This window comes from Rhinatrema bivittatum, chromosome 4, assembly GCF_901001135.1.
Source record: "Rhinatrema bivittatum chromosome 4, aRhiBiv1.1, whole genome shotgun sequence".
Lineage (NCBI taxonomy): Eukaryota > Metazoa > Chordata > Amphibia > Gymnophiona > Rhinatrematidae > Rhinatrema > Rhinatrema bivittatum.
The window spans coordinates 152198875-152215595 of NC_042618.1; the positions used below are offsets into that span (position 1 = coordinate 152198875).

Here is a 16721-nt window from a genome sequence, read left to right on the forward strand (position 1 = left end):
TAGATCATCTCTGCTTTGTTTACTAGTTAAAATCCTTTCGTTTTTGCTTGCTGTGAAGCATGAATAGAACATGAAGGTCAGAAGAAACCGTTGCCTTTTGTGTGTTGTGCAATCTTCCAGAAGTACACACAAGTAGCAGTAATTCGCCGAGGACAAGCAGGATAGTAGTCCTCACACATGGGTGACATCAGATGGAGCTGTAAGCCTTGCTGTGTGAATGAAGTCACTTTGGCTATTTTTTGGCCTTGTGGAAAACTTTGGTGTTTTTCGCAGTTTTCCCTCATCGTCAGATCCCTCTCGGAGCCGCCCTGTAATGTCTCCTAGTCAGGGTTTTCAGCAATTCGGGTAAGTTTCCTTTCACGGTCGATTCCCCATGGCAACAGTGCATCAGTGCTTACTGGCCATCAACGTCCCGCTGCCATCGCCTTTGGTTTGTGTCCCTTTTGTTTCATCCATTATGGCCACGTCTGGTTTTCAGCATTGCCCCCATTGCCCGAGGACCATGTCCATCACAGATCCGCATGAGAGATGTGTCATCTGCCTGGGGGTATCACATGAAATGCGAGGTTGCCACTTATGTGCCCAGATGACCCCAAGGGGGATGTCTGCTTCGATTCGACAAGATGGAGCAGCTTTTCAGGTTGAAGAAGTCCGAGCCATTGGCATCGGCAGCATTGGCATTGAAGGACTAAGGAACCGCACCAATGGACACAGAGCCATAGATATTGGCAGGACTGTCTGTTCCATTGATGCTGCCAGCACAAGCAAAGGACCGGACCGAATATCGAGGAAAGACAAAGAAGCATTGGCACCAGTCCCCATTATTGTATGGTGCAGGGCACAGGGATATACCAGCTTTTGCTGTGATGCCCCGATGACCCCATGGCGAGGAGTGCCAATCCTCTATCGGTGCCAGGGGTCTGCGACAGTCTTCACTGGTTCTGATGTCGGTCATTGATCCACCTCGAGGATCCGAAAAGGATCTGGCCACCCCTCCTTCCTCCCAGTTGGAGTTGGCAGTGGCAATGTTTGAGGAGGAGCTGGAGCACCGAGTTCAGCTAGTGGTGGACTGGGTGCTGCAGAGCTTTGGGCCTGTGGCACTGATGGCCCTGGACCCAGTACTGCCCGTTCTCGTACCACTTCTGTAGAAGCTCAATGTGCTCATCGGTGCATTACCGACCGCACTGGTTCCCCAGACAGCCTTTGTGCCCGGCGGGGCACTGAGGCCTCGGCCTACTGATATAGTGGTCATTGCCAGTTCTTCCTCTAAGAAAGCTCCAACTAGGCCTGCAGAGATGCTGAGGCCTGCCGCCCCTCATCCAGTTATATCGGTGCATGTACCTCTATACAAAGGCCGAGCACTGTCGATTACAGTGAGGATGATGAACCTTATGACCCCTGGAGGGGGATGATGTTTCAGAGTCTTTCTAGGGCTCCGAAGGTCTAGGTCCAGACCCTTCTCCAGAGGAGTGAAGGAAGTCTCTGCCTGAGGACTTAACCTTTGCAGATTTTGTGAGGGTGATGGCAGAAGCCATCCCTTTTCAGTTATTGACGGAGGAGGATGCCAGACACAAAATGTTTGAGATCCTCCAGTTCATGGAGCCTCCTAAGGAGATCGTGGCAATCCTGGTACATGAGATTCTTAAGGAGTGGCTACTGAAGATATGGAACACCCCTTCACAGTGCCTCCCGTTAATAAGAAGGCAGATGGGGGAAACCTCGTCCAGAAGGCTGCTGGATTTGAAAAGCGTCAGCTGCTGCACCAGTCCCAAGCTCTCTCAGACTCATTCCTCGGCACCCCTGGGGAAGGACCATAGAGCGATGGATGTTCTTGGGAGGAAGGTGTTTCAAATTGCAATGCTTATTGCTTGCATTGCTGCCTATTAGCTCTACATGAGCCAGTACTGGTGAGACATCTGGAAGCAGATGCAGGAGGTAGCCGAGTAGCTGCTTTAACAGCAGCAGGACACCCTCATGTCACTGGTGCATAAGGGCCTGGAGTGCAGAAAACACGAGGTCCGTGTGACCTATGATGTTTTTGAGACTGCATCGAGAGTCTTTGCAGTTGGGACTCTGTGCCTTCAGAATGGCATGGCTGTGGGCCTCGGATCTCTGACCAGAGGTATAGGAACGACTCGCTGACATGCTGTGTACTGGAGAGAATCTCTTTGGAGATAGGGTGAGGGATGCTGTAGCCCAGCTTCAGGACTACCATGAAACTCTCTAACAACTCTGTGCCAGTACTCTGGACCTGTCCTCCTCTTCCAGGAAGTCAGCGAGACTAGGGCCCAGGAAGTCTTTCTTTCACCAAAGGAAGTACTATCCTCTGCCTCCCTCGCTCCTGTCAACACCATCAGGGCTCCTGCGGCCGTCCTAGGCAGCAGAGAGCTCTAAGCCCCAGCCGCTCCTCAGTCAATTCTGGGGATGGGGTTTTGACTGGGTCACAGGGAGCGTAGGTCAGTTGCCCGTGCCCGGTTCTTTGTGAACAAGTGGCCTAGTATAACCTCAGACCAGTGGATTCTGTCCATCATTCGCCAAGGGTACTAATTGAATCTATTGGGTATCCCACCAAATTGCCTTCTGCGCCCGTTTTGGGGGCTGGTAGCACTTCAGGAGGTACTACTAATGGAGCTCTCCTCCCTCTTAATGGTCAGAGTGGTCGAGCCCATACCACCAGGGCAAAGAGAGCAGGGATTCTACTCCTGGTACTTCCTGATTCCAAAGAGAACAGGACGACTCCATCCCATACTAGACCTAAGGGCTTTGAACAAGTTTCTATGAAAAGAAACGTTCAAGATGGTTTCCCTGCGCACCTTGATCCCCCTTTTACAAAAAGGGGACTGGCTGTGCTCCCTTGACTTAAAGGATGCATACATGTATATCAAGATCTTCCCCGGTCACAGGAAGTATCTCTAATTTGTGGTGGAAAACAGCACTTTTAGTACCAGGTGCTGCCATTTGGGTTTGCGTCAGCCACATGGATCTTCACAAAATCCTTGGCCGTGGTGGCGGTGCACCTCTGCAGACTGGGGGGGGCATGTTTTCCTATATCTTGATGATTGGCTGGTCAAGGGTATGTCTCAGGCAGGGGCCACCAGGTCTATGCGCTTGACCATTTGGGTTTTGGAGTCTCTAGGGTTCGTTCTCAACTACCCAAAGTCCCGTCTCAGCCCGTCGCCTCAATTGGACTTCATAGGAGCCCTGCTAGACACGTTTCAGGCCAAGGTCTTCCTACCTCATCAGCGGGCCATCACCTTGGCAACCATCATGGCAGGGATTCAACAGAGCTAGCAGGTGTCAGCCTGGCACATGTTGAGGCTATTGGGCCATATGGCCGCAACCGTCCATATCATTCCCTTGGCACGTTTGCACATGCGCAGAGCCCAATGGGCCCTGAGGTCGCAGTGACGCCAAGCCACTCGGCGCCTCCAGGATTGCATCTAAGTCACCCGTCTTCTCCGGGACTCATTGTCCTGGTGGCAGGTACTTTCAAATCTGGAACAGGGGATCTCTCTTCAAAATCTCCCTACTCAAATTGTACTAACCACGGATGCACCCACCCTGGGGTGAGAGCTCATATAGATAAGCTCAGCACCCAGGGTCTCTGGTCCGCTTGGGAACACTCTTGTCAAATCAGTTTCCTGGAGCTTTGAGCAATCAGGTTCGCGCTATGGGCTTTCAGAGATTGGCTGTCCAACAAAGTTGTCCTGATCCAAACCAACAACTAGGTAGCCATGTGGTATGTCCACAAGCAGGGAGGTACGAAATCGTACCTCCTGTGTCAGAAAGCGGCTCCAGATCTGGTCATAAGCGCTGTTCCACTGCATGGTGATCAGGGCCATGTACCTCATAAGGAAGGAAAACATGGTAGCAGACAGGCTAAGTCGAGTCTTCAAACCACACAAGAGGTCCCTGGACCATTGGGTAGTGAATCGGATATTCCACCTCTGGGGGAGCCCGGACGTAGATCTGTTCGCATTTCCCTGCAGCAGGAAAGTGCCTTGGTTCTATTCCCTGTACAGGTTAGACAGGAGACCAGCCTCGGACGTCCTGGCCTGTCATTGAGGCAAGGGTCTTCTGTATGCATATCCTCCAATTCACTTAGTGGCAAAGACTTTCTTGAAGCTTCGCGAGGACAGGGGTACTATGATCCTCATAGCCCCTCGTTGGCTGATACAGACAGGTCTGGTTTCCACTCCTACAGGAGTTGTCCATCTGGACTTCCCCAGATCTCATAACACAAGATCAAGGCAGGCTCCAGCATCCCAACCTCCAGGCCCTGTTGCTCACAGCCTGGATGTTGAGGGGTTAATTCTGCAGCCACTTGATCTTTCAGAGGATGTGTCTCGGGTCCCGGTGGTTTCTAGGAAGCCTTCCACTAGAAAGTTCCATGAACTGAAATGGAGGGGGTTTTCCATGTGCTGTGAACTGAAGGCCCTAGATCCATTCTCCTGCTCCACACAAAACCTGCTTGACTATCTTCTTCACCTATCAGAAGCTGGCTTAATAACCAACTCCGTTAGAATTCATCTTAATGCAATTGGCGCATACCACCAAAGTGTAGAAGGTACACCCATCTCTGTACAGCCTATATTTGTACAATTCATGCAGGGCCTGTTTCAACTGAAGCCTCCCCTAAGACCTCCCGCTGTGTCTTATGACCTCGTCGTGACATTAGTTCAGCTGATGAAAGCTCCTTTTGAGCCGCTGAGTATCTGTGACCTGAAATACGTGATCTAAAAGGTCATATTTTTGGTGGCCATCAGCAAGCTGCAGGCCTTAGTGACTTATCCACCTTACACTGTTTCATCATAACAGGGTGGTCTTGCATACGCACCCTAAGTTCCTGCCTAAAGTGGTGATGGACATCCATCTTAACCAGTCCATTGTCCTGTCAATATTCTTTCGCAGGCCCCATTCGCACCAAGACAAACAAACCCTGCAAAGGTTGGGCTAAAAGCAAGTCTTAGTCTTCTATCTGGAGCAGACAGAAGCCCATTGACAATCCACTCAACTTTTTGTTTCTTTTGATAGGAATTAGTTGGGCATTGCAGTTTCCAAACAGATACTATTGAATTGGCTAGAAGAATGCATCTCCTTCTGGTATCTCTAGGCGGGGCAGCATCTTGGTGACCATGTCAAGGCTCATTCTGTCCGAGCATTGGCAGCGTTGGTGGCCCACTTGCAAGCAGTGCCCGTGTAAGAGATTTGCAAGGCTGACGTGGAGTTCTCTCCACACATTCAGATCTCACTATTGTCTGGATAAGGATGGCCAACGCAACAGTAGGTTTGGCCAATCTGTCCTTCGGAATCTGTTTGAGGTGCCAGTTCTCTCCTGCCTAGGGCCCTTTGTTTCGGTTCAGGCTGTCTACTCTCTCTGTAACCAACAGCACTGTTGTTTTTGTGCCCATTGGCACCTGGTTTGAGTGTCTGTTGGTTCCCTTTTAGGTTGGGGAGCAGCCTGTAGCTAGGGATTCACCTATGTAAGGACTACCATCCTGCTTATCCTTGAAAAAAAGCAGGTGTTCTCAAAGGACACCAGGATGTTAATCTTCACGAAACCCTCCTACCACCCCACAGAGTTGGGTTTCTTCTATTTTTGTTTTTATATAATTCTGTGTTATAAGACTGAAGAGGAACCCTGCGTGGACGCGTGGTATAGGGCATGCCCAGTGTGGCAAGTCAAAGTTCTAGAAACTTTGACATACGTTTTCCATGTTGGGGCTCCATCTGATGATGTCACCTATGTGTGAGAACTAACATCCTGCTGTCCTCGGTGAGCACCTGTTACAGGTAAGTAACTCTACTTTATCTTATTTATTTATTTACTTTCTCCTCTCCAGGAAAACAAATTAAAATTTAATATTCTATTTTTGCTGTGCAGTAGAAATCATATAAAATATTTTTAAAGTAGTATACTCACCAGATATGTGTAAATTATAGAGCAAAACTGTACAGTAAACCAAAATGCTTCAGTTTTGCAGGGTAATATTGCCTTATTAAACTCCTTAGATCTATTCTTATTTCTTGTAACCATTTAAAAAATCTCTGTAACAGCAGGAAGGAGCTACTTCCTGAACATCCAAAATCTTTAGGTTACTGAAGGAATTCACCTAAATGTTTATAACAATCACATGTTTCCTGTGCCACAGGTGGAATTTTTAGGAGAAGAAGGAACGGGCTTAGGGCCAACATTGGAATTCTATGCTTTGGTGGCTGCTGAGTTCCAGAGAACTGAGCTTGGAATCTGGTTGTGTGATGATGATTTTCCAGATGATGAATCTCGACAGGTATGCCATACCCTTTTCTTTCTTTCTGTTTGTCTTTTTATACCATGTAACAACACGTAGAAAGCATCATTTAAAGAAGTGCCAAGTGTAGTGGAAGTTTCTATAGCAGGTATTAAGCACAGAAAGGAAAGATTAGAGGAACATAATAACATGCCATACTAGGTAAGACCAAGGGTCCATCAAGCCCAGCATCCCATTTCCAACAGTGGCCAATCCAAGCCATAAGAACCTGGCAAGTACCCAAAACCTAAGTCTATTCCATGCTACAGTTGCCAGTAATAGCAGTGGCTATTTTCTAAGTCAACTTAATTAAAAGCAGGTAATGGACTTCTCCAAGAACTTATCCAATCCTTTTTTAAACACAGCTACACTAACTGCACTAACCACATCCCCTGGCAACAAATTCCAGAGTTCCTGTACGTATCCGGATCAGTCCAGACACCTGGGTTTTGCCTCTGCACCAGCAGATGGAGACAGAGCAAGATTTGACGGGCTCTGCCACCCACAGCCTCTCAGTCTTACTCTGTCTCCAGCAGATGGTACAGGTGCAAAGTCCTCAGCCTCTGGGATCCCTAGTGGGGAAGTTTTGGTAGTTAGTTTAGTTCAGCAGGATCTTGTTCTAAAAAAAACAAAAAAAAACCAAAGAAGACAGTCCCTCGTCGAGAGAGCCTCCCAGGAGGGTGGAAGGTTCTGAGGGGACCATTCCCCTCTGGTCGAGGCCGCTGCTAAGGGTCGAGGACCCGGCCCCTTCTGGTTAGCAGCGTCGGGGGTGACACCGGGGAGCCCGGTTCACTCACCCCCCACTGGAGAGGGAGTCCAGTACCAGGGACAGCGGCCGGCAAAATAAAAAGGTTTTGTTTGTGCGCGCTGACTCTCTGCTGCCTCTTTCGCTGTTCCTTTTTGTTTGTTGCCTGTATTATCTTTCCGCTCCTCTTGGTCGTAGCCGGCGAAAGGGAAGAGATGCCTCGGGGGTCTTTGCGCGACGGACTGTGTTCAGGTTGTGCGCTGGGCGGCGAGGGGCCATCCGATCCCGGTTGGGGGGGCCGGATTCGGGAGCCGCGGTCGCCGTCATGTGCCGGACCGAGTGCTGCAGGGAGTGGGGACCCGTTCCCGCTCAGCGTGGGAACGGCGGCCATTTTAGGCTCCTTCAGGGAGGCCACGTGGTCGGCGCTGGGGGATGGGCCGCTGCCTCCCGCGCTCTCTCCACAGCAGCTGCCGCCCGGGGGGAGGGAGGGTGCCCTGGGTGGAGCTGCCTCTCCCTTGCAGGAGGATAGCCTGGGGGAGGCTTCCTCTTCTTCGGAATCCTCCTTTTCTTCAGACTTTGTGCTGCTGATGCACAAAGTATTTAAAGCTAAGAAGGCAGGGAAGAAGTTAACTCTGGGGGGCCTGGGGCTGCAGCCAAAGGCCCAGAAGCGCCGGAGAAGGAACAGGTCCCGGAGGGACTCGGACCCGCCAAACGATAAGCGACAGTTGCGGTCCGCCCCTCAAGAGACTGACACGGAGTCCATGTCTCAGGATGAGACGGATCCCCAGGTGAGGCCCCTGGGGGGGGCCGTTGAAGGGGATGTGGAGGTACCGGCTCAGCCAGGTACCAGCAAAGGAGCTCCAGCGGTGGAAGGGGATGACCCGAAGGTGGTGCATCTTTTTAAGAAGGATGAATTGGCACTACTTATCCTGGCCATTCTTCAGGAGCTCGGCATAGACGGCCCGCCGGTGGAGTCCCGTCCGGGAGCCAAAATGGATCCGGTTTTGTTGGGGCTTTTCCGTTCCACTTCTCGGGGACGGATCTTCTCTTCCAGGAATGGGACACTCCGGATTTGGGCCTGAAGGTTAGCAAGGCCATGGACAAGCTATATCCTCTTCCAGAGGACGCCTTGGAGCTTCTCCGACTACCTAAGGTGGACACAGCGGTGTCGGCCGTGACAAAGAGATCCACGATTCCAGTGACAGGAGCTACAGCCCTTAAGGATTTACAGGATAGGAAGCTGGAGCTTCAGCTGAAGAAGGTCTTTGAGGTTTCGGCTCTGGGTGTCCGGGCAGCGATATGTCGTAATTTTGCCCTGCGGGCAGGCCTTCGCTGGGCTCAGCAACTCCAGGCCAATGCCGACCTCTCAGAATAAGAAGCTGCTCAAGCGGGTCGCCTGGAGGCAGTGATCGCTTACAGCGCGGAAGCGCTGTATGACCTTTTACGCACGTCGGCCAGATCCATGGTCTCCGTGGTCTCCGCGCGCCGGCTTCTTTGGCTTCGCAATTGGGTGGCGGATGGTTCTTCCAAGGCCCATCTCGGCTCACTTCCATTCAAAGGGAAGTTGTTGTTTGGCAAGGAGTTGGATGATATGATGCAATCCCTCGGAGAGAATAAGAATTATAAACTCCCGGAGGACAGGCCTCGGCCTCGGGGTTCATTTTCCAATAGGTCTCGGTTTTGGGGGAACAGGAAGTCTCATCCAGCGAGGTCTTCTGGGTCGTCTTACCGTCCAAGCTCGTCCCGACAGCTGTCTTGGTCTCAGTCCTTTCGTGGCAGAAGATTCGGGAAACAAAGTGGCCCTCCAGCGGGGATGGGGGCTAAGAGTTCGCAATGAAATTCGTCCGGTCCATTCCTCTCAACAGGTTTCTCTCCCAGTGCCAAATTTGAGAGCCAGATTGGCGCTGTTCTTCAAGGAATGGACCAGAATAACGTCGGACCAGTGGGTCCTCACTGTGATAAGTCAAGATTACGCTTTAGATTTTGTACAGACTCCCGCAGACAAGTTCCTCATCTCGCCCTGCGATTACCAGGAGAAGTGAGTGGTGGTGCAGGGAACGCTGCAATGTCTACAGGACTTGAGGGCGATAATTTTGGTTCCTCTAGAGCAACAGCGCCAGGGCCGATACTCCATTTACTTCATAGTCCCCAAAAAGGAGGGGACATTCAGACCAATATTGGACTTGAAGAGTGTCAATCGGTGCCTTCGGATACCGCGCTTCAAAATGGAGACGATTCGGTCGGTGGTCGCCTCGGTTCGGCCAGGCGAGTTCCTGGCCTCTCTGGATCTCACGGAAGCATATCTCCATATCGGCATCCAACAGTTTTACCAGAGGTTCCTCTGGTTTTGCATTCTGAGCAAGCACTATCAATTCCGAGCTCTCCCTTTTGGCCTCGCCACAGCTCCTCGCACGTTCACCAAGGTGATGGTGGTGGTGGCGGCACAGCTCCGGAGAGAGGGCTTCCTGGTGCATCCCTACTTGGATGATTGGCTGATTCGGGCGAAGTCCGAGCTGAGTGTCAGACGGCGGTCACCAGAGTCCTTCAGCTCTTGCGATCTCTCGGATGGGTGGTCAACCTTGCCAAGAGTCGTTTGACTCCGACTCAGTCCCTGGAGTTTCTGGGTGCGCTGTTCGACACGAGGCAGGGCAAGGTATTTCTCACCAAGGAACGAGTGGTCAAGCTACAAAGTCAGGTGAGGCACCTATTGGCCCTACCGATGCCTCAGGTACGGGATTATCTGAAGGTCTTGGGTTCCATGGCATCCAAGCTAGCTTTGGTTCCCTGGGCTTTCGCTCATCTGCGTCCTTTGCAATCCGCATTACTGTCCCTCTGGAGGCCGGTGTCAGAACAATTCCACCTCCCGCTCACGGATCAGGCGAGAGCCAGTCTCCACTGGTGGCTGGTATCGGATCATCTGATGTGTGGAGTGTCCCTGGTCATGCCCGACTGGACGGTAGTCACCACGGACGCAAGTCTCTCAGGCTGGGGAGCGGTCTGTCTGGGACGGTCGGTGCAGGGACAGTGGTCCAGGGCACAATCTCAGTGCTCTATCAATCTCTTGGAGACCAGGGCGGTGGCTCTGGCTCTCCAATCCTTTCTCCCGATTCTTCGGGGAAAGGCAGTCAGAGTCTTGTCCGACAATGCAACTACCGTGGCATACATCAATAATCAGGGAGGGACCAGGAGTCAGCTAGTTGTGGCGGGGGCGCAACACTTGATGAGCTGGGCGGAGCGGAATCTCAGCAACATTGCGGCGTCTCATATCGCCGGGGTAGACAACATTCAGGCAGACTTCCTCAGTTGACATCATCTAGATCCCGGAGAATGGGAACTAGCCGAGGAGGCGTTTCAACTCATCTGCGAGAGGTGGGGCACGCCACACATGGACCTGATGGCCACCTTCCAGAATACAAAGGCTCCACGGTTCTACAGCCGGCGCAGAGAGAGAGGGGCCGAAGGGGTCGTTGCATACGTTTGCAAGGCATTACTGCCTGGATGTCCAAGCCTCGAATTCCGGTGGATTTGGTGAGGGAGTACTCCGAGCGGGACTCTCTAGTTCCCACCCTCGGTAAGTTGGCTGTGGTACATCCCAAGTGTCTGGACTGATCCGGGTATGTACAGGGAAAGGAAAATTAGTTTCTTACCTGATAATTTTCGTTCCTGTAGTACCACGGATGAGTCCAGGGACCCGCCCGTATTTGTGTGTATTTGAGGTAAAGGAGAGTCCGCTCGTAGATTTATTTACCTAGATATTCGTTATATTGTCGTTCATTCCTTTGGTTCTGAGAGTTCTGTCCCAGATGGGGGTTTTTTGGACTTGGCCTTGTTTGGGTGAAACATAGTTAGGTAGTTTGGTTCTTGGTTCCACTCTGCTTTGACATATTACGTAAGACTGAGAGGCTGTGGGTGGCACCCTGCTATATGTGGCAGAGCCCGTCAAATCTTGCTCTGTCTCCATCTGCTGTCTTCCTTGGAAAGCTTTCCAGAACTTTCTGCATGCTCCATTTAGTATATGCAGGGTTTGCTTATATCATATCATCAGTGTCACGTGACAAGCTTTTATGTATATTTTAGAATATAAGGACCACTGCTGTCTTTACGTAAGAGAGCACATAATGCTTCATCATATGTCAATCATACACAAGACTCAGGGCATACCATATGGTTTTCAGATTACTCCATATTAATGCATCATTGAGATGTGATTCAGGAGAAATGCTGGGATATGAGTTTGCCTCCCCTCTGCCACTGACACACTTGATGATCTTAACCAAGGCACTTTTCCTCCTGTGCCTCGGGCATTCATTTGAAAGTAAAACATTTCGTATTCTGGCTTTCCTGGTTAACAAAGAAAAAAGTGACAACACTTTTCCTAGGTAACAGCATATAAAAACAAAAGCCTGTAAACTACCTACTATGAAATGTTATTGACGATAAAAAGCAGTTTTCTACACTGTTACTGAGGCTGTAATTCCATGGTTGTAGGTACAAAACACAGCCTACTACACCAAACCCTTTGGGACACGTGTGATCTCAGTGGTAGCACATACAGTTGAACTTATCTTATCAAGACACTGCATTGAGGATATCTCTTTATTAAGAACGCGATAGTGTGAGCAGTAACATTACATATATTACTTCTTCACTAAGGGTCTCATTACATTAAATGGCAAATTGTGTAGTCCCATTATTGTCCTTAAAAGATAAGTTAAAATACTTGAAAGTAATTGGTTGTAATTTAAAGTGTTTTTAACTTCTATATGTAAATTTTCTCAGCAGCTCAAAATATGGAAGATTCCTAGATTCTAGGAATGCACAAAGTTGTGTAATTTCATGTAGTCTGCAAAAGGGGCGGAGTTAAGAGCACACACATTTAGGTAAATCACAGCAGAATAATGGGTGGCAATAAGTTTAAACTGGACAATAGCACTATAAACAAAGCATAAATAGTTTAATGAGTGCACACAACAATAGTGCACAAAGTTTAAATCAAAAGAGACGTAAACACGTAGTCATACAAAGTCCCGACACGGCCGTGTTTCGCGTCGGGCTGCGTCAGGGGGATGAGTTCCAAAAATTCTTAAGGGGGCTAGAAATGAAGCTCTTTTATTTTAGCCGTCCGGGGACATCGCAAAGGTTGAAAGGTTTGTGGGTCATATACTCGCGAGTATACGACCCACAAACCTTTCAATATGTCGGGGTTAAGCGCAGTAAGAGTCTCTTGATCGCTTGCTATCAACCCGCTTCTTTATCCCGCATTTACATGTGATTGAGACCTTCGGGTCCACTTCTTTGAAGTGTCTCAGAGTTCTTTGCGATGTCCCCGGACGGCTAAAATCATTTTCCACACGTTTGCAAATTAACGAGTCAGCTCGGGAGTCCGTGTTTTGAAGTTTCAGTACCTGATACCTGCAATTCTGCCGCAACCAGAGCTTCATTTCTAGCCCCCTTAAGAATTTTTGGAACTCATCCCCCTGACGCAGCCTGACGTGAAACACGGCCGTGTCGGGGCTTTGTATGACTACGTGTTTACGTCTCTTTTGATTTAAACTTTGTGCACTATTGTTGTGTGCACTCATTAAACTATTTATGCTTTGCTTATAGTGCTATTGTCCAGTTTAACTTATTGCTGCACATTATTCTGCTGTGATTTCATGTAGTCTGACATGCATGAAATAATACAGTGAAATTTTTCTTGTGGTTCCCAGCTGCGCTAGGCCTTCCTCTAGCTTTCGCATTCCATTGATGGTTGCTCACTCTGGGCCTCCCACTAGCCTACGCAACTATCTTGTCCAAACCCACATGGCCTATTGTCTTGCCATTGCGCAGGGATTCCTTCCAGCCTGTGTGGCTGCCGGAGACATGGGCATGAGCATGTGCACGCTTCTGGCTTCAGCAGACAAATGATACTTTCTGGGAACCTAAGTATATTATATAGAGAGATAGGGGAAGGAAGATGAGTATAATAACATCTGTTAGTATACAGTTCCATCAACTTAGGCCTTAAACATCCATGTTATAATATGTCATGTGTTTTCATTATATTATGCTTTCTTTTGTATATATATGTGTGTACGTTTATATAAATATATATAGATAAAAACCTTTTTACTCTTTATTATGAACAGGTTGACCTTGGTGGTGGCTTGAAACCCCCTGGATTCTATGTTCAGAGATCATGTGGCCTTTTCACAGCTCCTTTCCCACAGGATAGTGATGAACTGGACAGAATCACCAAACTCTTTCACTTTTTGGGGATTTTCTTGGCCAAGTGCATTCAGGACAACCGGCTGGTGGATTTACCTATTTCAAAACCTTTTTTTAAACTTATGTGTATGGGAGACATTAAAAGTAACATGAGTAAGCTAATTTATGAGTCCCGGGGTGACAGAGACTTGCATTGCACGGAAAGTCAGTCCGAGGCATCCACAGAAGAAGGTCATGATTCTCTATCTGTAGGAAGTTTTGAAGAAGACTCCAAATCAGAATTTATCCTAGATCCACCAAAGCCGAAGCCCCCAGTTTGGTTTCAGGGGATTCTGACGTGGGAGGACTTTGAACTGGTAAATCCACACAGAGCCAGATTCCTAAAAGAAATTAAAGAACTTGCTGTTAAAAGGCGCCAAGTGTTGACCAATAAAAGTCTCTCCGAAGACGAAAAAAACACAAAGCTACAAGAACTGATGTTGAAGAACCCATCAGGCTCTGGGCCTCCACTTAGCATAGAGGATTTAGGGTAAGATCATCAAACAACATATGATAGAGGGCAGAATTGAATAAAAAAATGTATTGGTGATGATTAAATAACACATTTACTTGTTTGCTCTTATATATTTTAAAAATGTGTATTTCACCTTTCTCAGCAAAGTGTATATGCTAACCTGGGAACACTTTATTGCTAAATTCTTAGTACTTCATTTTTGTTCTGCATTTGCATCAGTCTGGTACCAACTCAGTATACTACAACCATCAAAACCTGTTTTTGCAGAGATCCCTCCCTTTTGTGGTAAGGATTCTGTTTTTATTTGCTAGAAGCATCTATACAGATGACAGGGAGAGAGACACATGCTCACATCCCATTCCTAATTGCTTTGCATAATTGAATAGGTGGTCTGATGTGAAAAGACATAGCTGATCTGTAGCCAGTCCTGCTTGACTTTATATATGCGATCTTTATAAAATGTTTATGTCTGTGCTTTTCTTTGGAGGCTTATCATACCCCCAGTACTTTTTTCCCCTCAAAAATTGTCCAATTTATTTTTGTGTTGACTTAAAGGTGAATTGTCAAACAGTTATGCGTGTAAAAATCAGCGCGTATGCGTGTAAATAGCATAGACTTGCGTCTATACTATTTTATAACCCTCAGTATACATGTGGAAGTAAGGAGGCACGAGTAAATCTTTGTGTTAGAAAAGGGGCCAGCCAGGGGTGTTCTAGGCCAGAACCAACATTTACGCAAGTAAGTTGCTATTTTATAAGTAATTTATAAATGTAAATTAGGCAGTTTACACATGTATATTTACACCTCTATATCTGGAGAAAATGATTGTAAACATCTTAAAAGTGAAATACTGACTGGATGGGGGGGTCTGGGTGAAATGGGGGGAATTCAGGCTGAAGAACCAGGAGGGTTTCGATGATCTGCAGATGGAATGGGTGAATTGGTAGACCTTGATAAAACTGGTAATTTCATTGTGGTGGGCATGTTAGAAGATGTCCCAACTTACACGCTTTAAAGCCGAATTATGGGAAGTAAATGCTTGTAAATTATGCAGGTAAATCTCCATGTGTATATTTTTAAAGTTAGATGTAAAAATATACAATTATAGCAGTTACACGCTACAAGTAGCATGTTGTAAATTTATCTGGCTATCTGACTTATCCGGCTAAGTATTATTTTAAGAATTTTCCAGCTAAGTATTGACAAAGCAGTTACTTAGCCAGATAAATTGGGGATTATCTGGATAAGTGCTGTTATGTACCTGGATGAACTGGAATTTATCCAGATAAGTACAATATGTATTTGCGCATTTTTGTTTTTTACATATTGCAGGGTGCATTATGCAAATTTTATAACCTGCATATACCATATACATGCAGGTTATAAAATACAGGAGTAGATTTTCGTACGTCCATTTATACACGTATATGGGTGAGTGCATATTTCAAAGTGATTCTTGCTGTGTTGTAGCCATGACTGCTTCCACTGGCAATGCGATTCATGATATCCGCATTTTGAATAAAAATTCCCTTCTTCTGAAGGTGGTGGAATCTTTCTTCTTTGCCTTATAGGTTAAAGGAAAATTGGTTCTTACCTGCAAGTTTTCATTCCTGAAGTACCACGGATCAGTCCAGATGAGTGGGATTATGCATCCCTACCAGCAGATGGAGGCAGAGAACAAAACTTTGAGGCATTGCTACATAACCAAGAGTGCCACCTCCAGTCCCTCAGTATTGACCTGTACCCAAGCCAAGATGTCTACTTTAACAAACCCCAATAAACCTTGGGCGAACAGAAAGTTAAAGTTGGAGCTCCCCTGCAAACTAGGCCCCTTGACTTAACAAAACATATACCAATTATGTACAGTTTTCATCACTCTGATCAAATCGAATGTCAGCTCAATTAGCTTAGCCATCTCCAGAAGTGAGTAAGTGTTTCGTCAGAAGGGGATGAATCTCTGGACTGATCTGTGGTACTTCAGGAATGAAAATTAGCAGGTAAGAACCAATTTTCTTTCCTGTTTGTACCCCGGATCAGTCCAGATGAGTGGGATATACCCAAGCCCTTCTATACTGGGTGGGAACCCGAAAGACCTGCGCACAATACACTCTCCCCAAACATTGCTTCCTCTGGAGCGTGCACATCTAAGCGATAATGTTTGGTAAAAGTGTGGAGGGAAGAGCATGTTGCTGCACGACATATCTCCTGCAGAGAAAGCAGTTGACATTCCGCCCACGAGGTTGCCTGCGCCCTAGTGGAATACGCTCGCAACCCCTCTGGCACCGGCCAGCCCTTGCAGATGTAAGCCAAAGTTATGGTCTCCTTTAACCAGCAAGCAGTTGTGCCTTTGGAAGCCTTATTTCCCTTCTTTGCTCCACTGAACAGGACAAAGAGATGATTTGATCTCCGAAAGGGATTTGTCACCTTGAGATATCGCAAAAGGATACAACGCACATCCAACAAGTGAAGTTCTCTAGCCATCAAAGAATCGGCTGTCATGTTTGAAAAGGCAGGAAGCTCGATCACCTGATTAAGGTGAAAAGAGGAGACTACCTTCAGCAAAAAGGACGGAACTGTTCGTAAGGAGATTCCATCGTCTGAAAAAACCATCCCTACACGAAAATGCTTGCAGCTCAGAAATTAGCCTACCCAAACAGCCACCAGGAAAACAGTCTTCAGGGTTAAATCTTTCAACAATGCCCTTCGAATTGGCTCAAAGGAGGCCCCATAAAGCACCCGAAGAACCAAATTCAAATTCCACGCCGGACAGATCTTCCGCACCAGAAGGCGCAGATGCTTTGCCTCTCGCAGAAAATGAGCCACATCCGAATGAGACGCCAGCGTCTTTCCCTGAATCCTGCCGTACAGGGAATCCAAAGCTGCTACCAGGACCCGCAGAGAATTATATGCTAGCCCCTTAGATAACCCATAGTGCAGAAATTCCAAGATCTGTGGGACATCC

General features: G+C 47.8%; 1 protein-coding gene across 1 annotated transcript in view; it reads left to right on the top strand.

Annotated features, from left to right (window-relative positions):
• Positions 1-16721, top strand: part of HECTD1 (HECT domain E3 ubiquitin protein ligase 1) — a 345856-nt gene that overhangs the window by 299746 nt on the left and 29389 nt on the right. The window contains 2 exon segments of the mRNA XM_029598986.1: positions 6153-6290; positions 13167-13774. Coding sequence (XP_029454846.1) covers positions 6153-6290; positions 13167-13774 — 746 coding nt within the window.